Source organism: Pyrus communis, chromosome 2 (genome assembly GCF_041283825.1).
Source record: "Pyrus communis isolate YQ-2024b chromosome 2, ASM4128382v1, whole genome shotgun sequence".
Taxonomy (NCBI): domain Eukaryota; kingdom Viridiplantae; phylum Streptophyta; class Magnoliopsida; order Rosales; family Rosaceae; genus Pyrus; species Pyrus communis.
Genome location: NC_142566.1, coordinates 628,913 through 650,864, shown reverse-complemented (window position 1 = coordinate 650,864; position 21,952 = coordinate 628,913). Strand labels below are relative to the sequence as shown.

At 36.6% G+C, this 21,952-nt stretch overlaps 3 protein-coding genes and 1 pseudogene across 6 annotated transcripts; 2 read left to right on the top strand and 2 right to left on the bottom strand.

Annotated features, from left to right (window-relative positions):
• Positions 1–870: 870 nt before the first annotated feature.
• On the top strand, positions 871–2,174 carry LOC148698323 (uncharacterized). Its single transcript, XM_088700551.1, has 2 exons — positions 871–1,204; positions 1,838–2,174. Exons 1-2 carry the CDS (start codon positions 1,000–1,002, stop codon positions 2,065–2,067), a joined length of 435 nt encoding a protein of 144 aa, XP_088556677.1. The 5' UTR covers positions 871–999; the 3' UTR covers positions 2,068–2,174.
• A 624-nt stretch (positions 2,175–2,798) lies between these two features.
• LOC137748732 (thylakoid lumenal 19 kDa protein, chloroplastic) lies at positions 2,799–3,845 on the bottom strand. Its single transcript, XM_068488910.2, has 2 exons — positions 3,414–3,845; positions 2,799–3,275 (listed from the first exon to the last, which is right to left on the bottom strand). The coding sequence occupies exons 1-2, from the start codon at positions 3,790–3,792 to the stop codon at positions 2,899–2,901; spliced, it is 756 nt and encodes a 251-aa protein (XP_068345011.1). The 5' UTR covers positions 3,793–3,845; the 3' UTR covers positions 2,799–2,898.
• A 5,294-nt stretch (positions 3,846–9,139) lies between these two features.
• LOC137748744 (putative RING-type E3 ubiquitin transferase C3H69) lies at positions 9,140–15,051 on the top strand. 4 transcript variants are annotated; one of them, XM_088679917.1, is made up of 8 exons: positions 9,140–9,465; positions 10,067–10,154; positions 10,251–11,044; positions 11,347–11,416; positions 13,665–13,753; positions 13,825–13,885; positions 14,021–14,346; positions 14,738–15,051. In XM_088679917.1, the coding sequence occupies exons 1-6, from the start codon at positions 9,455–9,457 to the stop codon at positions 13,859–13,861; spliced, it is 1,089 nt and encodes a 362-aa protein (XP_088536043.1). In that variant the 5' UTR covers positions 9,140–9,454; the 3' UTR covers positions 13,862–13,885; positions 14,021–14,346; positions 14,738–15,051. The 4 variants fall into 4 exon arrangements, with proteins under 4 accessions (XP_088536043.1, XP_088536033.1, XP_068345025.1 ...); XM_088679907.1 differs by having other exon boundaries at positions 9,166–9,465; positions 13,825–13,857; positions 14,264–14,346; XM_088679912.1 differs by having other exon boundaries at positions 9,181–9,465; positions 14,264–14,346.
• Positions 15,052–18,017: 2,966 nt separating this feature from the next.
• Positions 18,018–19,066, bottom strand: LOC137748105 (anthocyanin 5-aromatic acyltransferase-like; annotated as a pseudogene).
• Positions 19,067–21,952: the final 2,886 nt, after the last annotated feature.

Here is a 21,952-nt window from a genome sequence, read left to right as displayed (position 1 = left end):
GTTCTCAACCTTCGGAATCGCCCTGGCGAAGGTTTCCCGATTCCACGTCAACGGGATCTGGGTTTTTTTTTTTTTTTGGTTGCAGGTAGTGGGTGCAGAGGGTGGGTGAGGGTGGGTGCGAAGGTGGGGAGGTTGGGTGCGGGGAGAATAGGGGGTGGGGAGCGGGGAAAACAAATTGGTTTTTATTTATTTTTTTTTTTTTTCTCTTCTTTTTTCCTGGGTTGCAATTGCAGAAAGGGGGAAGAAGATGAAGATGGGGAGAAGAGAGAGAAGGGGGAGGGGACGAACTGATGTTGGTTTTTTTTTTTTTTTTTTTTTTTTAATAACTTTTTATTATTATTTTAATATTTAAAAAATATCAAATGATTTTTTTTAGTTTTTAATAATTTTTTAATAAAAAATGGTCCCGGGTCAAGCCACATCAGCATTTAACTGAGAAATTCACACCTAGCTAACAGAAGGTATAACATTGACACAAATTCGTAAGATGAGGTATGATATTGTCAATTTTAAAAGATGAGGTATTAAAGTGTCGTGACACCAATAGTTGAGGTAGTTTTTTGTACTTTACCCAAAAAATAAGCATGTTAATCAACATTTAAGTAATAATCTAACTGTCAATTTCCATGTCACAAGGTTACAAAATTTAGTTTACAAATTTAGTATTTCTAGCATTATACCCTTATAACAATGTGTCTTTGTTAACTTTTTCCCAAAAACTAAATACTAAAAAAAGTCACTTAATGGAGTAAAAAATAATAATAAAATCTGTGGACTAGCAAAGTTGTGAGTCTCAACAAATTTTAATTTTCAAACTCTCATTTGCGTCAACAAACTTGTTTTTAAAGAGTTACATCTAAAAAAACTGTTACCTATGCTCTAAAGTATCCTTCTTCAGTCAACTCGCCCCCACCCGCCTTAGTTTCCTTTTTCCAGATATCATATTCTCTCCTCCTCTCTGTCTAAATACACACAAGACACAATAGACTGAGTATTTTCATGGCTCTAGCTTCGGGCATTACTCAAATCTTCTTATGCAGGCAGTCAAATGGTTTGACGGTCAAGAATTGCTCAAGTAGTAGAGATAGCAAAACAAGCTCATCCCAAATCCAGACGAAGAAGAAGCGGTGCTTGAGATGCAGCACCCTTTACTCAGACCACGACAATTCCCCTACTGCTTGCTCCTTCCACGGCCACACCACTGGTAATTATAATCTTCATACCACAATCATCCACATGTTAATTTCCTCTTTCAGTTTCTCATCCACATGTTAATTGGGATCTTGTGGGCTTTTACTAAAAGCGTGTTTCCTTTTGATTGATTGACGTGGATATCGATAATACGAGGACCAACCAAATTTAGGAAAATGATTTCTGCATATTTTTTTCGCGTTCTGCATATACTATTTCTTTTTCTTCTAGCAATTGGATTAGATTATACAATTCAAAAGAGAATTAAGCGCTAAAACTAAGACGGTGTGCAAAAGAAGAAAATAAGTGTCATAAATCACTTTCCTAGCATCTCCAGCAACATGAGCTAGAATTCGGTTAAATTTAAAATCAAATTACATAAACGTTATCGTCTCTAGTTCTGGCTAACATGGACACAATATTTAGTTATTTGGTTAACTTTTCTAATGGGATTGAATCATTAAGGGAGATAGAGAAAAATAGAACAAGATTTGACCAAAAGTTATTTTCTTAGTTTCCGAGCGTGCTTAAATCTCTAGATTTGAATAAACGATAGGCAGTAAAAATATCACGTCACTCGGCTTACAAAATTTAGCGAATAGTGAGCATAACATTGCTATGTTGATAATTGGATATGGTTTTGTAGGGGAGAAAGGATTATTTGCTCTAGCTCCACCACACCAAGGGATTGATGGAGAGTGGAGTGACAAGTCTGGAGTAATTGTGTACAAATGGAATGAGAAGAACAAGAGACCAAACACTGGAAGTGGGAATTGGAAGAAGAGATGGAGCTGCTGTCAAGAGTATGATGAAAATGCCACACCTTGTCAAAAGGGATGGCATGTTTCCTATGATGATGGCTTCACTTTGTATTAGCCACTGTTGAATTTGCTTTAAATAATTAAATGTATCACTTGTTAATATCAAGTTTGTTAAATAGTTTATAAATCCATAACAATCTTTGTTTTTAATTTTTTCCTGAATATTTAACTTTGCTTTGATGGGTGAAAGTTGATGTGCGGCGTTGCTCCGTCAAGGCTTTTCGCCCATTGCAAAAAATTCCCCACTACAGCCTCCCGTAGGAGTATGGCCTGTGTCTCAGTCTCAGTGTGGCTGATCATTTTCTTGGACTAGCTACATGATCATCGCCTTGGTAAGCTAGTGGCTCACCACTAGCTAGACAGACGCGAGCCCTTCGTTGCGTGGATTCCTCCTTTTGCTCATCAGTCCATGGGTATTAGAAGCCGTTTCCAACTGAATTTTAGCTATATTGGTTTGTTTCGTAAAATATGCGGTTCTTTACACTCAATCATGTATTCAGTCTCAGTAACTCATTTTTTTTTTTTTTATTCAATTCGGACAGTTCAGAAAAAGCACTTTACATCCCAGTAATCAGTACAATTTGACTTGTTCTGGTTTCTACTTGTGCAGGACAGTAACAATTTTTTAAGAGAAAACTTGTATTCCAAGTCACATTTGGTAGGAATCACAACTCATTTCATAATAGCACGGAACTTCTTAATGCGCAAAAGAAGCTATAAATTCCTATTTTTGAAGTGCTTATGGAAATTAAATTGAAAGAATAAGCAGATGGGGAGGCCTGCATGGAAAGGAATTATCGAAAGTCGTTTTATTTTGTAGTCGAAATCTGTATATATTTCTCAAATGAGCAGAACCACATTGTCAAAAGTCATCAAATGCAATAAGCTAAAAAGATCCAATAGTCTTGAAAGACTCATGAACATGCTGCAACAAGTCATGGTCACGGTTCCACTCTGTCGTTGGCGCATTGACAAAATGTGCATACAGCTTGTTCTGAGCACAAGTCACTGAAATCAAACTGTGAGCAGCAACTCCATCGATCTCATACACATAGTAAACCTGTCCCTTCTCGTCCTTCCTCTCCTCCGATGTCACATTATCCGCGCTTGCTAGCAAGTCCTGCAAGTTCACATCTGACAGAGCCAAATTGTTCAGCACCGCATCCTTCGGTGCTAGTTGCCTAAACCCGGAAAGGAATGTCAAGTACTCTTTTTCTGACTTCTTCTTCGGGTTGTAAAATTCGCTATCAGTCCCATTTGTACCTGTTCATCGAGAAAGATACACTAAATATTGAGTTCAGATTCACAGTTTGACAATAGAAATATGTCTATATTAAGCGCCACAACGTAATTAGCATGTGACACATATGTTGCAGATGTAGTGAGCATATATGTACGCACCCTTTTCGACTTTTGAGACCAAACGCTCTTTCCATCCATCTGGCACGTCATAGACATATTCGGCGGAGGCTTTCTTGTCGGAGTTGCCACCGTAACCGCCATAGTTGGCCGCGCTGGCAGCAGTGCCGTAGTAGATTTGGTAAGTTGTTTCTGCTGTGGAGTCTGCCAACGAGGGTGGAGGGGCGGTTAGGATGGCAGCTGCAGCAGCGGTGACAGTTAGTGTGGCGGTTAAGGTAGTTAAGAGTGGTTTAGAGGGTGGGATAGGGATGTGGGATTTGGGCGGTAGGGGAGTTTGAGGTGGTTTTGGAGATGTGATGTTGTTGGTGGTGTTGGTGGTGGTGGAGGAGAAGAAGGTTGAGGGTGAGAACATGTTAGCCATGGGATTGGATTGAGGGGGTGTGGTTCTTTAATTTGTTTGATATCTTTGTGGTTCTTTAATTTGTTTGTTATCTTTAATTTGAGATTTTCCTTATCCTATGTGGTGGGAGAAAGCTCGGATAATTGGCCATTGACCAATCATGTATACCACAAGATGGACCCTACCCTTTTTCCTGTCCACCCTAGAGGATGTATGGAGATAGAGAAAGTATCCAAGTGACAAAGATATTAGGATAATAATACTTGCATCGCTTCATGTGAGAAATGCACATTATTTCACTCTTTATCAATAATGTGTATTTACAATAAGGTTTTAAAAGACATTAGGTGCTAGTCGGGCAGCGAGTTGGGGCTAGCACCTAGGCGGGGTTTAGGGGGTACTTAGATGGACTAAGTGGATTTAAGTAAATCTATTATATTTCGTGTAAATAAGTGTCTACTTATACTTAAAATATATATAATTTCATCATAAACTATAAAATAGAATAATATATATATATATATATATATATATATTATGAAGTATTCGAACATAATGAAAACATAGGGAACAAGCATATAATGTGTGTTCATTTAAGTATTTAATAAGTCTCTTATAATTTATTGAAAAAAAATAAAATGCAAAATGAAAGTTATCTATTTTCTGTCTAAGTGTGTCGCGACCTAGGTTGGTGCCTAGGCGGGTCTAGGTGAGCTAGGCGGGTGCCAAGGCGGTCGAGACGAGGCCCTGAGTAGGTCTATACACCATTTCTTAATTTTCAAATGTCTAGGCACTAATCAAGGCGGTGGCCAACCGCCTAGCGCCACGGAATTTTAGAACAGTGATTTACAATATAAATTTTATTATCGGAACTATTCAATTTTTAAATCTTCATTTATTGGTTATATAAAAGTTTATTTAAATCGAAAAGCATTTAGTCATTCAATATGTTACTTTGATAGTCACACCGTCCATTTGCTCTATTCATTTGGATGCATAAACGACATCTTTTCGAATTATTTTTATGTAGGATTGATTTTTCAAATAAATATTAAAAAATTAAACGACTCTGATTTTAAAATGTACACAAGCGACCCCACCTAACAGAAGATTTAGAACAAAATCGAGCACCTTCTAAAATTTAAACAAGCAACCCCACTTAATGGATAGAACTTTACTATTGTCGTTATGTTTATTAGTTCATAAAACACGTGATCCCTAAAACTCTATCCTCATATTCTTTATCTCTTTAGTCAGACGTAACTGCTAGCCATATTTTTTTAGGGGAGAGTCATTATTCATATGAATGGCTTTACGGTCCATTCAACCCAAAAAATAAAAAATAAAAAATAAAAAAATCAGCTAAATTAAAGAGCACTCAGCACAAATTCGTGTCAACTTTTGTAACTGACGTATTTGTTGTTCTTATTTTATAAAGAAAATATATTGAGTACAATATAGTTTTAGAATGTGCCTATCATGAATGATAAGTTTATGTATCTATGCTAAAAATGGGATGAAAACCTAAGAAATTGGGTTAATTTGTCTAGTTTGATGGATTTTGTTTATTGTTACTAATTGACTAAATCGAAGTACTAGATTTAAAATCAACAAAATCAACGACATATATGATTTAAATTCTTTTACATGTGCGTATCTGATTGGGCCCAAAATGTTATTGGGCCGAGCGTTGGTTCGGCCCAAAGCTTTTCCAAGTGTACTATGTAGGCTGCCCGGTGGTCCTGGGCTGTTCAGCAATGGTAGTCGAGTCCTATTGCAAGAAGGAGTAGTTTGGATGAGCAGATAGGTCGAAAAAGTCCTAATACGATAAGGGGTCCTAGTACAATAAAGATTCTCGACCAGCAATGAATATGGCCTAAAAAAGGGGTGAGATCAAAATCCTAATAGGAGTAGGATTGGTCGAGATAGAGTTGGAACAGAATAAAAAGTCATAATCCAGATATGGTTTCAACTTGATCTTAAGGAGGATTTGTTGCTATAAATACAAGGCATCATGCAACAATCGAGGCGAATTCAACACACAATTGCCCTGTGCAAACCTCTCAAACAACTTGAGATTTTTCATTTTCTTTTTCCGCCAACACATCTTCAGTTTGGATAAATAGCATTGTGGAGGCAACCGGTGAACATCTTCATTTTGGATAAACAACACTATTGCCGTAGAATCAATCGACCAAGGAGCACCTTCAATTTGGATAAGCAGCACTGCGTCGAGGCTGACTGGTTACCTATCCAAGTCTTGATCGAGAAGGGTTTCCGAATCCTTATTGGCAGAGGTCATCTTATTAGTCTTCTTGGCGAAGTAGGGTGTTATGAGTTACGACATTCGGCACATTGAACGCAGAGTGATTTTATGATTGGATTCACATGTGAGTTTCAGAGTTTGGCATTCTGACGGCCAAACCACATTTACCATCAAGACATACATCTCCTTTGAATACTTGTGTCCATATAGTCTGGTGTCGTTTCGACGTGCTTATACTCTCACGAATATAATCACTGCGATCGAATCCTGCGCCAACGATTCGTGAACTTCATAGAACTAGCAGTCTTGTCTTCAGGCTCGAGAATCCAAAGGCCGAGATTTGTTCCTTCCTCGTCTGCAATCGTGAAGATCAAGAAGTCAGCAACACGCTTAACGCAACATCAACAAATTTTACTCCTCGGTCGAGCTCGGCCGACGAGTTGGCACGCCCCGCATCAACCGAATGACGTAGTTAGCTCATTATTTACTTGGCATGCGCGTCACGTAGGCTTTATAATTTTTAGGATCAACAATATCAGAAAACGAAAAATTTATTTTGGGCATGGCTCTCAATTTGAGTGGTTTTTTTTTTATTGTATTACTCTTTTTTTTTTTTTAAGGAGAACAACTGATGATAGGCCACGGTTATCCACCTCTTTCGAGGGCCGGGAAGACTCACAGAGGCATTTCAGCCTCCCCTGGCTATCTTCCTATACAAGATGTGGTAGTTTGAAAAAAGTTTCATTACTCACACGAACCTGATGTTATTATCCTTATTTTATAAAATTTTGATTTATTGTTACTAAATTGTTTGAATCGAAGTCACCAGATTTTAACATCAAGAAAATCGATGGTATATGATTTAAACTCTTTTTCATGTGTGTATTAAAAAAGAGAATTTTCTTTTACATGTGTTTTAATTTGAGTAATCTTTTGGTTTTATATTAATTCATGAATCACGTTATCCGTAATATTCTAACCCATCTCATTTATTTGTTTAGCGAGGTGACGAACATAACTGATAGTGATACCCATCTTTTTATAGGAGTTGTGGTAATTTGAAAAGGAGTTTCATTACTCACGTCAGTCACATGAATAACATTGCGGTCCATTCTACTAAAAAGACTAGCTAAATTAAATGGAGGTAGATTGTCTGCCCTCTTGTTTAGATGTCATTCACATTCTTTTTTATTTTATGCGGTCATGGTTAAGCCACGTTAATATTTTATATTAATTTTTTTATAGAGATAATAAGATAAAAAGTAATATGAATATAAAATATTGACTTGACTTAATCGTAATTGTACAAATAAAAAGGAATAGGAAGGACATCCAAACAGTGTCTGCCTCCAAATTAAATACCACTTGCCTGTAGTCGTGTCAGCTATTGTAACTAACTTATTGTCCTTCTTTTATAAAATTTTAGTAGGACATCTGAGGAATTAAAAAGAACAGAAAATAAGTCATAGTACAATATGGTATCAGGGTGGAACATGTATTTATGCTAAAAATGGTATAAACCCACCAAATTTGGTTATTGTTACTATACTGACTAAATGCATGTGACTAAATTTAAAATCAATAAACGGTATAAAAAAAATAAAAAAAAAGAACAATTTATTTTACATGTCTCTCAATTTGAGTGGTTTTTTTATTTCATTTCGGTCAGATGTAACTGCTGGCCATATTTTGATAGAAGCTGTGATAGTTTGAATATGAGTTTCATTACTCACATGAGCCACAATGTGCTCCATTCTTAAAAAGCCAAATTCGATGTTGCTCACCATTGGTTCGTGTTTTGTAACTAACGTTATTCTTATTTTATAAAATTTACAAAGTTTAGTTGAGTTTCAATGAATAATATAATTTAAAGTACAATAAGGTATCAGGATAGCCTGTACCGAGCTGTATGGTGAAGAGGATTAATCCACCATCAATGTGTGGTGGGATATCTTCTTTATTAAAAATAAGCGAAAAATTTGAGGACCAAAGTGGAACGAACACTAAACTTAGGAAGCAAGATGTAATTAACACTATGTTTGGATGAGAGAAATGAACTTAGAATTTGAATAAAAGTTAGAATTTATAAACTGACACGCACCAATTCCCTTATTTAGGTTCATAAACACAGAAATTTAGAATTTTTGCGTGAAAAAAAAAAAAAAAAAAAAACTTGAAATTTGGGATCTCCAATTCCCAAGTAAAAATTATATGTAAATAAGTATCATTTCAATTTCTATGATTGAGAGTTGAAAAATAACAAATTCCATTGTTTTTTAAGTTAACTAAATGAGAAAATTCATAAATTCTAAAATATAAAATTATGTCATTTCAATTTTTATTATTTTAAAATCCTTTAATAATTTTAATTTTTTTCATCTAACGTACGAACCAAAGTGGAACGCATCTCACACCAATGCCTTAATTTCTTGAGGTATTCATCAATTTACCCCTGAACTTGTGGCCATTAGCCAATTTTCCCTCTCGACTTTAATTTTGGCCAATGTCCCCCCTCAACTCTCATAATTAGTCAATTTGCACCCTACTGTTAATTTTTTTAATTTTCCATCTATTCTTCTGTTAAGTAGGCATCAGCATGACTGCCTTTGAAGGGCAAAAAAAGTCAATTTGCACTCTACTATCATTTTTTCAATTTGCACTCTACTGTCATTTTCCGTTAAGTAGGTTTCCCTATACCTTACCAGAGGTAAACGAGGCAGAGGAAGGAGGCGATAGGGTGTGGGTAGCTGCAAACTGCAAAAGCAGCATATCAAATGGACTGAGCTGCAAACAGAGGAGGAGGGAGGCGTTGGCGGTAGTCATGGGCTCGGCTTGGAGAAAAGAAAGAAGAAAAGAAAGTTCAAAGAAAATGAAGAAGATAGAAAGTGTAGGGAAAATGACTTTTTGCCTTTTAAAGACATTCATGCAGATACCTACTTAATAGAAGAATAGATGAAAAATTAAAAAAAATTAACAATAGGGTGTAAATTGACTAATTATAAGAGTTAAAAAGGGAAATTGGCCAAAACTAAAATTGAAGGGAGAAATTGGCCAATCCCTACAAATTCAGGGGTAAATTGAAGAATATCTCTAATTTCTTACAACCCTCACCGTTCTGTCCGCGACTCAATCCACTTTTCCGTGCACAGGAGCATTTCCGTAATTGCACGTCAGAACAAAAACCCTAGGTGGTCACATTTTTGACCCCTCTCTCTCTCTCTCTCTCTCTCTCTCTCTCTCTCTCTCTCCCCATTTCTTGTCAGAGTCTGAGGATGATTGAATGATTTCAGGCGCGGTGGTTCGTCGCTCCCAATTTTGTTTCTTCGTCATTCTATTGGTTCCTAAGCTTTTTAGGGTTTCCAATTTTTGTTGCTCAGAAAAACCCCTTTTTCTTTATCTCTCGATTTCTTGATCGCCATGTCCAAAAGGTGGGTTCCTTTTCTGTTTTTCATATGCAAGGAACGAATTTGGATATTGAGTTTGTTGAACCATCCAATTTTTAGATGTTGTGATTTGCCATATTGAATTTGTTATCTTTTGTGTCTCTTAGGATTCTTGGAATAGCTGTTTTTAATTTAATTTATAATATATTTTTTAAATTGTTTGGTTGCTGGGAAAATGGAGGAAATTAAAAGGAGTTGTTGCCGTAGTGGTAGAATTGGTTGATTGCCCTTTGATTAATTTACTGGGTAATGTGGGTTAGGAGTCCTCTGTGAGTCAATATTTTTGAATTTTCAACGTTAATTGCAAATCCTTTGTTTTGAGTCAGGGTATGATTGTGTAATCTGAATATTTTGAAGATATGTAATGAAAATTTATGCTTTTTTTTTTTTTATCCATATAGTTGAAGCGGCTCTTCGCATGTATTAGAGATGATTGATTTTGTGAAATTTTATCTGCAACAGCGGTTTCGTTAATCTTCTTATCCGACAGTAGTCATATTACAATGAAGATTCAATGGCTTATTTATTGATTATGCTTGGGTAAGGTTTTTGAACTACTTTGTATTGTCATTTCTGATTACCTCAGGGTTCTCTGCAAGTTTTTTGCACATGGCGCGTGTTTGAAAGGGGAGCATTGCGAGTTTTCACATGATTGGAAGGCTTCACCAAATAATGTAAACTATTTATTCTACTTTAATTGCACTTGCATTAAGTAATAATGATCAACAATTGGTACCTTATTAACTTTTCTTTGTGGTCCATCATAACAGATATGTACCTTTTATCAGAAAGGAGCTTGTGCATTTGGTAGCCGATGCAGATATGAACATGTCAAAGCTTCTCAGGCTCAGTCTTCAGGCTCATCTTCATCAACAAATTCTCAGCCATCCCTTGCTATTGATTCTGCATCTCTGGCACTTCCTGTGAGAACCTTAGCAAGCAGATTTTCTCTTGCACCCCTCTCCCTTTCAGAACTCTCTGCTTCAAGTAGCCCTTTCTTACCTCCCTCTAAACCTGACTGGAATGGTTCTCTGGAGGATGACTATGATAATGTTGAAAGTAATGTTGGGGAGACTAGGAGTACTAGACCAGAAGATCGTGCTATTTGTTCATTTGCTGCAGCTGGTAATTGTCCTCGTGGAGAAAAATGTCCTCATATTCATGGAGATTTATGCCCCAGCTGTGGAAAACATTGCTTGCATCCTTACAGACCTTTGGAAAGGGGGGAGCATATGAAAACATGTGAGGATAAGCAGAAGCAACTTGAGGCTTTGAAACGTAGTCAAGAAATAGAATGCAGTGTTTGCCTAGAACGTGTTTTGTCAAAGCCCACAGTTGCTGAGCGCAAGTTTGGGATACTCTCAGAATGTGATCATCCTTTTTGCATATCTTGTATTAGAAATTGGCGTAGCAGTTCCCCAACTTCTGGTATGGATGTCAATAGCGCTTTGAGAGCTTGCCCAATATGTCGGAAGCTGTCGTACTTTGTCATTCCAAGTGTCATTTGGTATAACTCAAAAGAAGAGAAACAGGAAATTGTTGAGAGCTACAAGGCAAGGCTCAGGTAATTTTCTGCCCAAGTATCTTGTTTTCTTTTGAAAGCTGGGAATTCAATTAGGTGCTCTGTGTTCTGCCTTGGATATATTTTTCTATTCTTAGCTCAGAAAGGAACTATTATGGTTCAATATTTGTTTATAAAAAAGATACTCAATTTGGAGGACAGAAATATCGCCTTTCTATATTACTATTGTGATTTGAAGTTGGAAAGGCCTTAAAAGTGGGAAACTTGGGATCTCTTTCTCTCTTCCCCACCTCTCGACTTCATTTTTTGTATTTGTTTTGTAATTATAATTATTTATATTGTAGGTCAATTGATTGCAAGCACTTCGATTTTGGAAATGGGAACTGCCCATTTGGAACTAGTTGTTTTTATAAGGTAAAAGGATGTCCTACATGGAGTTTTTCTGCTGCAACTGTTATTTGCATTGGTTTCTCTGTCATGTTGAGTGCAATTAACCATGTCAAGAATCTAATGATGATTTGGATAAGTATATGATGGTTAGTCTGCTTGTTGAATCTGTTAATATCCCATATCTTGAGTTCGAACACAACAACCTAAACACTGTACCTCTTTTATTTTTCCATGTGTTTGTGGAGTCATGTGGTATGTTATGTGATAGATTTGGCTTAGCCCCATGAATTTTATTTTTCTTCTTAAACATACTTTATTTTTTTCCTCAATTGTTGTTCTGATTGATTGCTGGGCGGATGCCTTTGTTTTGGTGTAAGTGGGTGGAATTTGTAATGTACGAGGATATTGAGTTATAATATATTTTGGGTTTGTATCCTTTATGTTCGACCACATATTGAGTTATAATACACTTAGTTTTCTTGATGAAAACATTATTTCCATGTCACCAACCCAAATTACGTGGCTTGTTGGCTGCAGTTTAAGTATTTACTTGTTTAAGTGTATTGGTAGGTGGGGATAAGGCAGTTTATTGTTCCATATTAATTTTTTAATAAATTTACACTTAAAGATGTGGTCATTTAGACCTTTGCAGTCTGTGTTCAAGTGAAATGTTTGATTTATTCCCATGCTCATTCTTGTGCAACAATAACTAATGTTAGTTCTCCCAAGGGCTTGCAGTGGTGTCTGCGTTATAGGATTGGCAGTCAAATGGCTTACTCTAGTTTCTTTTTACCCAACTCAACTAGGTATTGGTTTAATAACATGGGGCTACATTGGATAACAAATTGCTTCAATCTAAAATTAGTATTTGTGACGAGGACCTTGCCAATTTATTATTTATTGTTTTAGCACTATCTTTGTTTGTTTGTTCCTTTTTGTGCTTCAATTATACTTCTGGGGCCTTAAATTTGGATAGTTTCTCGCCTCTGTTTTAGTATCATTCTTGTGATAGTGGTGATACCAGATTGTTGATGGTTTGCGAAGCAGTATTAGTTTATAACATGTTCTTTTTCTAATCATTGCAAATGGTTTTGCGACTTCAATGGGTTTATAACAGTTTTAGTTTATAACAGTCTCTCCCTTCATCCCTCCCTCCTGTTTTGTGACGTAGGCTATCGTAGAAAATTAAATTGATTTATCAGTTGTACTGTGTTATATTTTGTTAGGAGATGCATTAAATTAGATTCTCCTGAATGTTAGCCTTAGAATATGTGCCTTTTGTTTTTCATTTTACTATCTCGGGGAGGATCACAAAGCTAATCACCTTTAATGGATGGAATGTTTGTTGTATTCCAGCATACGGTCAACCCAGGCTCATATGTATGGAAATTTCACAGGCCACCTCCTAGAAGGCCTCCTCCACGGCGATATGATATTGCGCCTATGGATGTCATATTTCATATGTTCGAGCACTTAGAAGAATTGGATGATTATATGTTTGAAGATTTAGAAAATGAAGATTTAAACCCATGGGAGAGGGAGATATTAATGCAGATGGGTTTGGATACAAGTGACTCGAGTGAAGACGAGATAGATTTATGGCCTTGAGTAGATTTAGCCGGTTGTATAATCTGAAATTTCCTACTTGTTTTGGAGTTGCTGTGTTTTGATTGTAGTTTGTATTTAACAACTCCTATTTATGAATGATGTATAGATTTACCCTTTATTAAGGGGGTTATTTGTTGTGAGTCTCGAATAGTCTTCATTGGTACGATGTGATAGTTATGCTAATGATACAAAAGTTGTATAAAATTTAAAGGCCACTTTAACTAAAAAAAGGGAAAAGGAAAAAAGAAATTGTTTTGTGGTTTTGATTTCTGTTCGTGCTATAATATTTTAGTTGTAAGCTTATCTGACCAATTACCATGTTGCTCCATTTTTGAGTATCTGGTGGCTACAAATTAGTTGCACGTAACAATTGCTACAGGCAAACAAAGTGTACCATGTCAGGCATTCTGTCTTCCTCTTCGAATCTTATCTGCAATGCGGCTTTTATTTTAGGTCTTTCCAATGTCATGTACACTCCCATCTCAAGATATGTTTGATTCTACATTTTACTTTCTCTTCCAGTACATTGTCTGTTGTGGTCTGTACTGTTATCCTCTTACTTTTTTATCCGTGTCTTGTTTGCATGTGCTATTGTTTACCGTGCTGGTTTAGATCCTTTTTTACAATAATTGGGTAATGAACTTGGCTGTTGGTCTGATTGCAGCATGCATACCAAGATGGCCGTTTAGAGGAAGTAGCACTCCGTCATCTTGGAAATGAAGATGGTCAAACAGTGATAGCTACAAATATTAGGTTTTACCCTGTACCTTTGATCATTTTCTCCATTTACTTTTCTTTTCATACTAAAGCTGTGATATTTTCAGGTTGTCAGACTTTCTGTCTGATCTACACATAAGGTGAATAATGCCGTTTCAATGTTCCAAAGTAAGTTTATGCAGTGGTTGGATTTTGGTTATTTACTACTACTGTTGTTTATAACTGCATTTGTCCATTTGGGCCAAACCTCTAATGCGAAGGTTAAGTTGTCAAATAACACATACTAAGTTTTGCACAGAACAGGATGATGTATCAGTGAAGCAGTGGTCATGTTTATGATAGGGAACACGCTGATACCATATTGTACTGTTAACTTATGGGCAGTGGTAAACTAGACTGTGAACTTAGTCAAACCGTACGTTTAAGTTGTATGGTCGGAGGTCATTAGAGTTGCACACTGATGATTTTCCCTTCATGAGGCTGGTAGACCAGTGTCCTTTTTCAGTAAAACAATGCCGTGTGCTTCAATTTTGCCTAAATGTGCAGGATTTGTTTTTTCATCAAGAACACATGCGCAGCTCTCATGCTGGTTTTTCAATGGAAGGTGGAATACTCCAGTGGTTTGCAAGGTGTGGTTCATGTACTTTGAATGTTTTTAATGATGATAGAAGACTGCTTTCCATAATAATTTCCTTTAAATTATGTAGGACATATGTTTTTAATGTTTTTCTTTTTTGTTTCATTCACAACTTAAATATTGAACATGGGGCTGAACTCAGAAACTTTTATCATCCAGTTTCTCTTGTTTTGCAATACTGATCGTGATGTCAGTCTCATTTCGTTAGTTCCTGCTACTGGTTAATTTTACACTGAACATGGTTAATCTGGGTAAAATTTAAATGCAGTGACCAGCATAATCTGGATTTTTAATTGTAATTGTGCTTTCTTTTGGCAATTTATGTATTTTTTTTGTAAAATATTTAATATCTGACTTTATACTGTACTCGATTCTTGATGTAGAATTGGTTGCTGGATCCAGTTGCAGGAGAGACGACGTGCTTGGTTATCGTGAACTACAGTTAACAGAATTCTAAATAAAGTTATTATTGAGTGGATGAGTGTATGTTCAGAATTTTGACAATTATGCAATGTGCCGGTCTGGGACTTGGATGAATGTCTTCAGATCGGGACATTAAGATAGTCTGGGTAAGAGCATGTCGATATCGAACTGGTTGGGGGCTGTGTATATAACATTATACAAATGTCTAGGTCTTTAAAGGGATTTTTTATCGACAGCGGTAGACATTTTGATAAAAGAAATGCTTTTTGGAGGATGCCGTCGGGGTTATTTGTCATATTTTTGTTTTTCTGGTCAAACGAGAATGGTACTCATTTGTGAATCTGAAGGTGCAAATGAGATTTTTTTTTCTCTCTATTTTCATCCGCTCTATCAGATGCAAAAAGACTAAAATGAGTGCATTCAAACCAACCCATTTTTCGCACTTCGGTCCTATATCAAATATATCTTAGTGATACTAATTAGAGAGAGTCGAGGAGTTCAAATAAATCACTTATAGCAACAAAAACAGTAAAAAAGAATGTGTATGTAGAAATTAAAAAGTAAAGAAGGTATCATTAGAGTAAAAAAGATGAAGAATGTGTATGTAGAAATTAAACAGTAAAAAAGATGAAGATGTAATAATCTAATGTGAGTAATTTCACAAAGAAACCATATAAAGGAATCCTATGCAAACAATGCAACATTAGAGTGTTAAAAAGTGAAGTCTTGAGAGCAACAACATACAAATGAGTAACATGTAAAGTTAAAATAGAGAAGACATTGATGTACATTGTACTGGAGGAAGGCATACATATGTAGAATAATATATAAAGTAAGCTGGAAATGGAATTTGTTATTCTAGAAAAAATGGAATTTGCAATTTTCTCTTATGGATTTTCTCTGTATGGGTTCGCATTTTGAAATCGGGAGCTCTTAGTGTGGATGGTTTGTTAAATTAAACTCAAAACAGTAGAACATATAAGTAAACAAATGGGGGGCACATAACCAAAAGCTAAGACGGAGTTTTCTTATGGTAATGAGGGGGCATATATAATCCGTTTTTCACTCTTTTTTCATCTGCTCTATCAGATATAATGTGTGACAAAAGGAGTGCATTTAAATTAGAAAGAGTTGCGTTAGGCATAATTGGGCAAAGAAAAGCTCTTTATAGCAACAAAAACGAAAAACTGCTTTATAATTGGACAAAGAAAGAGGAAGATAAGAAGAAACAAAGAAAAAGCCCTTAAAATTTTGGCAGATACATTCAGCAAGCGAACAAAAAACACAGAGCCATTTCTAAACAGAAACTCAATATCAATATGTAGCGAAAAGAAAATAATGCCTAAGCAAGGAAAAAAACAAAAAAAAAAAAAAATTATATACCTGAGCAGCGACGTAGAATTCATACGAATGCAATACTTTCACTTCAAATGAAAACCTGTAGGAAAATCAAAAGCCCAAATGAAATAGCATGGCAGAAAAATTGAGGGGGAAAATAAATTAAAAAAAGTAAATAGAAAAACAAAGAGGATGAATGAAGTTGTCCAATGTATTTAATTTCTCTCGAGTATAAAGACATCTTACATATTTCTTGACCATATGAGATCAGTAGTTGATATAATTAGTCCAACGCAAAGGAACCCAATTCAACGCTTAAACCTTGCTTATCACTGCATTGAAATTTTTCTTTGGTTTATTGTATTGAGTGTGGATTTTCTCATCATATCTTTGTTTACTGGTTTGCTTGCTTTGATATTTACTGTGGTTGTTTTTTTTGTACCTTGTTACTTGCATTCATATCACTAGAAAGAGCTCTAAATTAGGTTTCGAACTTGCAGTGTAGGGATGGCCGCGTATGTTATACTACACAATGTTTGTTGTTGAGCTTCAACAGTGGATCAGATGTCTCAGTGCTGCAAGGAAGCATGAGAGGACGTGTTAAATTCTTGAGCTCGAGATCACATCTCAGTGATTCCATGATCTATTCTTGGAATTTCGGACGAGACAAATGTGCAAGATTGCAAGACTGCAGAAGTGTGGTGGGACGTGGATTAGAGCGGCTATAAGAAAAACGATTCCCTGCCCTCAAGCCGACATGGAGGTTGTTCATTTACCGTTCCTTTTAAACCTCTGTATGTCTGATCGTGTGGTGTCATCTGCTGCTCCAACATGAAGGAAAAATGTTACAGTTGATCAGTTCGTTAGTTGCATTCGCTTGCAAGTTTGTGAGGAGAATTCTTAGGGTATGGGTTTTATCTGAAACAAAATTGTTGAGCTTTGCATTCGAATGTGCTTCAAACTCAATAGAACTTGGTTACTGGCTTTTCTTGTTCTTGACCAGGTGATGCATGGTTCTTAAATTCTCCAGAAGAATAGCTGGGATTCGTCCTTGCAGATGGAAGGTTTCGATGTATGGGTAGGGAATGTGTGTGGAACACGTTGGAGTCATGGACACACATCTTTTTATCAGAAGAGAATCAGGTTTATACTTTATTGTAGGATTTTTGGGATTGGAGTTGGCAGGAATTGGCTCTATTTGATCTATCAGAAAAGATGCGCTGCATATATTTGACAACAAGCTCCAAAGTCTTTGTTGTTGGACATTCACAGGTCTTACACCTCTTCATCTACTTAACATATCATTCCCTTGCTGCTGCTTTTGGTGTTTACTCAATTTATTCATGTTATTAGGGAACGATAATGTCTTTAGCTGCTCTCACCCAGCCGGATATAGCAGAACTGGTTGAAGCTGCCGCTCTTTTCTCTCCAATTTCATACTCGGAACATATCACTTCTAAATTTGCACCTAGAATGGTCAACATATATATATTGATCAGGTATTCCTTATCTTCTTCAAAGTATAGCGTGTGAATAGCTTCTTTAATAAAATTGATGCAACCGTTCATCTTTTCAGATGATTCTTTTTACTCACTGTTATGAGATTTTATTAGTAGTAATATTTTTATCTTATGTACATTATATGCAGTGAATGGGGTGTCAACCTTTGGATTCAATATGTGGTGGCCATGCTGACTGCTTGGACTAGTTGTATATGATTTTGCTTTTGATCGTTGGGGTTTAGGTATTATGTTCCTCATGTTGTATATTTTCTCTTTTGAGTAATATAATATGGGCGTGAGGGCCTAGCCTCCCAGCTTTGACTGGGTTCCAGCCCTCTTTAAATGTCTTTTTAATATATGTTGGTACATCGAAAAAAAGGCATATTTTCACCCCAAGCACCTAAAAACTCAGGACTAGCCCCGCACCCAACATGTCTCCACTCTCATTAAGTGAAATGCTTTTCACACTATCAATTCCAATCTCCTCTATCCTTTTAGGCCTCCCCTATCCAAAATCTGTTTCATAAAGATCCACCTTCGGCGACCCGAGAACCACGACGTGGTGCCCCGACCAGGGAATCTCCTCCCACCTCGAAATCGACTTCTCTGTCACTCCCAAAATTGCCTTGTCTAACTTCTTAATAGTGTTTCCGATTGTCTTTACTGCAACGACAATTCCATTTTTCCTAATAATGCCTTCCCTACTGCCATTGATCGGCCAAATATGACACAATTACTGGCGTATGTAATCGGTATTGGATGGCCCAAACGAGTTATCTAGCCCGCAATAATTCTTGTGACTATGATGATCATTTTCTTGGGTTTTAAGCAAACAAACCCATACAAATTCACATGTTAGAACACATGGTGATAAAATGTACTGGATATGACTCATTTCTCTTGTTGCATAACTGAATAATCCAATTTTTAATGCTCTCCATTTGGGCCAAGTTCATCAAAAATGTAGCACGATCCATTATTATTTACCAAATCCTAGAACCACTCCTTGTGAAGAAATTCGCTTCCACCACTCCTTCAAGAGGACGTCCTCCGGACCAAGTGGATGGGGTATTCAACTTCTACCATGCTTTTCAGATTCGAAATTCTCTTATTCTTTAAATTATTGTAATAGTTTTGAACTCTTCCACTCCCCTTAATAATAGTATTTAAAAAATACAAAATAAAAACTACAATGGGCAATACTACTACTTGATGCTAGCTCAAGCATAAGTGTGGAAAACTCTTCCGCATCTCTTTGGAAATTTCTCGAGGGATAAAAAGTCAGGAAAACTAATGAAAATAGCTTAAAAACTTTGAGTTTTAACCAAAAGGACAAAAAAGTGTTGTAAGTCAATAGTACCAAGAGTGACTTTTTAGAGTTCAAATGTCCTTAATGTTAAAAATAAACAGTACCAGGAATATTTCGTTAAGACTTCTAAAAAAAGTCATGTCCGACTCAACGACAGTTAGCGAAACTTGTGCGTAAAGGAGCTTGGGCTTTTCAGGTTCCTGGCCACTAGGGATCTGGCGAAACGGTAAAAGTGTTAGAGAGTGCTTGAGGTTTGGGAGGGTGATGGAACTGAAGTGGAAATGGGAAATGGGAAATGGGAATTCATAGAAGAGGTAGGCTTGGAGAGAAGAAGAGACATGGTATGTCAAGGAAGGTTAGAGGGAGAGAGGGTTGTGGAGCAGATGATGAGTTTGGCCGGGGGAGGTACTTGGCATTTCTCAAAAAGTTTGGTTTTGGAGAATCTTGCCATGGATCAGAAAAAGAGATCAAGTGGAAGACAGGAGCATGAGTACAAAGCTAAATTGTGGAAGTTGCATTTTAATTGTGACAAATGATTTGTCAAAAAAAAGAGTAAATTACACAAAACTATCTTAATTATGGGTCGAACTACAATCTCATATTTCATGTTTTAAACATTACAATATCATACCTCAACTGATGAATTCGTTGCAATGTCAGACCTTCGTTAAATTATCTGTCAATTTTTCTGTTAAATGATGACATGGCAAGAGTAAGGCCCACTCCTTTTCTAATTGAAATATTAAATTAATTTTTTATTTAAAAATTAAAAACAATAATGTTATTTTTCCGATGTTTTTATACCACATTTATATATCATCTTATTTGGTATCTGATGTAGACAGCCACATCATTTAAATTCATTAGAATTTAATATAAATTAAAAAAACCATTTAATAAACCAATAATTGAAAAAAAAACTAGTATTAAATGATGATTGTAGCATACAAGGAGTCTTCTCTTTCCTTCCCCGTTCAACTTCTTCCTCTGTTTCTTTTTCACTCTATTTTTTCAAGTCAGTCAAATCCACAATCACCATTTAATAGGGAAGGAAGAAAAAGACTCCTTCACTCTACAATGGCGTGAAAGAACTGGGTGGAAAAAGAGACAGAGAAGAAGTTGAATAGGAAAAGAAGAAAAAGATCCTTCGTATGTTACAATCACCATGTAATTCCAGTTTTTTTTTTGGTTTATTAAATATTTTTTAATTTAAATTAAATTTTTTAATTTAAATGATGTAGATGTTCACCTCAAATTTAACATAAGATGGTATATAAATATGATATAAAAATATGACAAAAATAGCATTTAGAAAAAAAAAAGAAAAAAAAAAAAAAAAAAAAACTCTCTTTCTCACTCACTCACTATCCTGTCACTTGTCTCCCTCACTCACTCTCTGCTCTCACTTGCAGTGCTACAATGGCAGCCATGGCCATAGATCGAACTGGAAAAACAGCTCGCCTCGAGCTAGAGATGTGAGAAAATGGATCAAATGGTTCACTGTTGCGGGAATCCCGCCGGATAAGTTGAATCCCTGCACTCGAATTCCGGTTCTTGGCGTGGCAGAGTTTGTTGGAGTCGCAGGAAGCGGGTATGGTGAGGTCTCGGGTCAGGTTCGTGCAGGTGGATGAGGAGCATGGGATGAGGGAGTAGGAGGTGGACCGGGTCGGATCGAATGTGTTGTTATAGTTCTGGGTTTTGTTGCAGTGAGTCCAGGAGAGCTTGCTTCGGGTGTCGGTAACAATCGAAACGTTCTACGGCAAAGTTCCGACTGCAGGGGTGACTTTGCGGGTGACATTGTGGTGGAAAGGAAGCTTGTTCGGGGACTTTAGGAGGGACTCAGATGGAGTTCTACGGCAAAGTTCCGACTGCAGGGGTGACTTTGCGGGTGACATTGTGGTGGAAAGGAAGCTTGTTCGGGGACTTTAGGAGGGACTCAGATGGAGTTTGTTGGGTTTTGAGGGGTAGAATGAGTAATGGAGTTTGGAGTTTGGAGTTTGGAGTTTGGATTCAGAGAAGCAAATGAGGAGAGTGGCAGAGAAGTATAAGAGAAGGATATCTAGCCATGGCTGCCATTGTTTCTCTGCAAGTGAGAGCAGGGAGTCGAGTGAGGGAAACAGGCGAGAGGACAGAGAGTGAATGGGTGAGAAAAGGAGTTTTTTTTATTAATTTTAATTGTTAAATAGATAGTTAATAAATTATTAATAATTAATTAATTTAATATTTCAATTTGAAAAGAAGTTAGCCCTACTACTGCCACGTCATTATAATGCAAAAGCGAAGATGCCACAAGAAAGTTTCATTTTGATTTTTTATTTATTTATTTATTTAGAACTTCATAAAATCGATTATGCAATTGTTGTATCGTCGCATAATTTTGGTCCGCTCAGTAAGAGAAATATTCCAAGTCATTTAAGTAACTATAAATACTAGCTTGAAGTTGTCTTTATCACTAGACCCACCAAATTTGACATTGCTACAATCCTCATGCACCTAAATATAGCAATCCTTACCCAATTGATGACTAAAAAACAAAAGAAACTGCTAAATGTGGAAAAGAATAACTTACGTACTCATATTCAACAAAACATCATGAACCTCTCCCATACGAAAATCACTCCCAATCCCACCACATTGCTCGGACTGGACTCTCAAGTCCAAGGCATATATTCTTACGTTTACATGATCATTGATTTCATTAACACATTTAGTTCTCATGATCTTAATTGGGTCGCTTATGAGCTAGCTTTTTCCCTAACAAAACACCACCTTCCACCATGGAAATGAAAATGAAGAAGATTGCTTGCTTAGTCCTTTTCGCCGCTGCATTCGTGAGCGTTGCAATGGCTCGTAAGAAGGGCAAGGACAAAGACGACGAAGCACCAAAAGTTGTAAAACCTACAAAATCAAAAAAATCGAGCAGTGATGTCTCTACCGGCCTGCCCACCTGGGGGTCTTTAGTTGGTGCCTGCCTTGTGTATTACATTACCTACTACTTGCAGTACTAAATGAAGGAACGATGTATG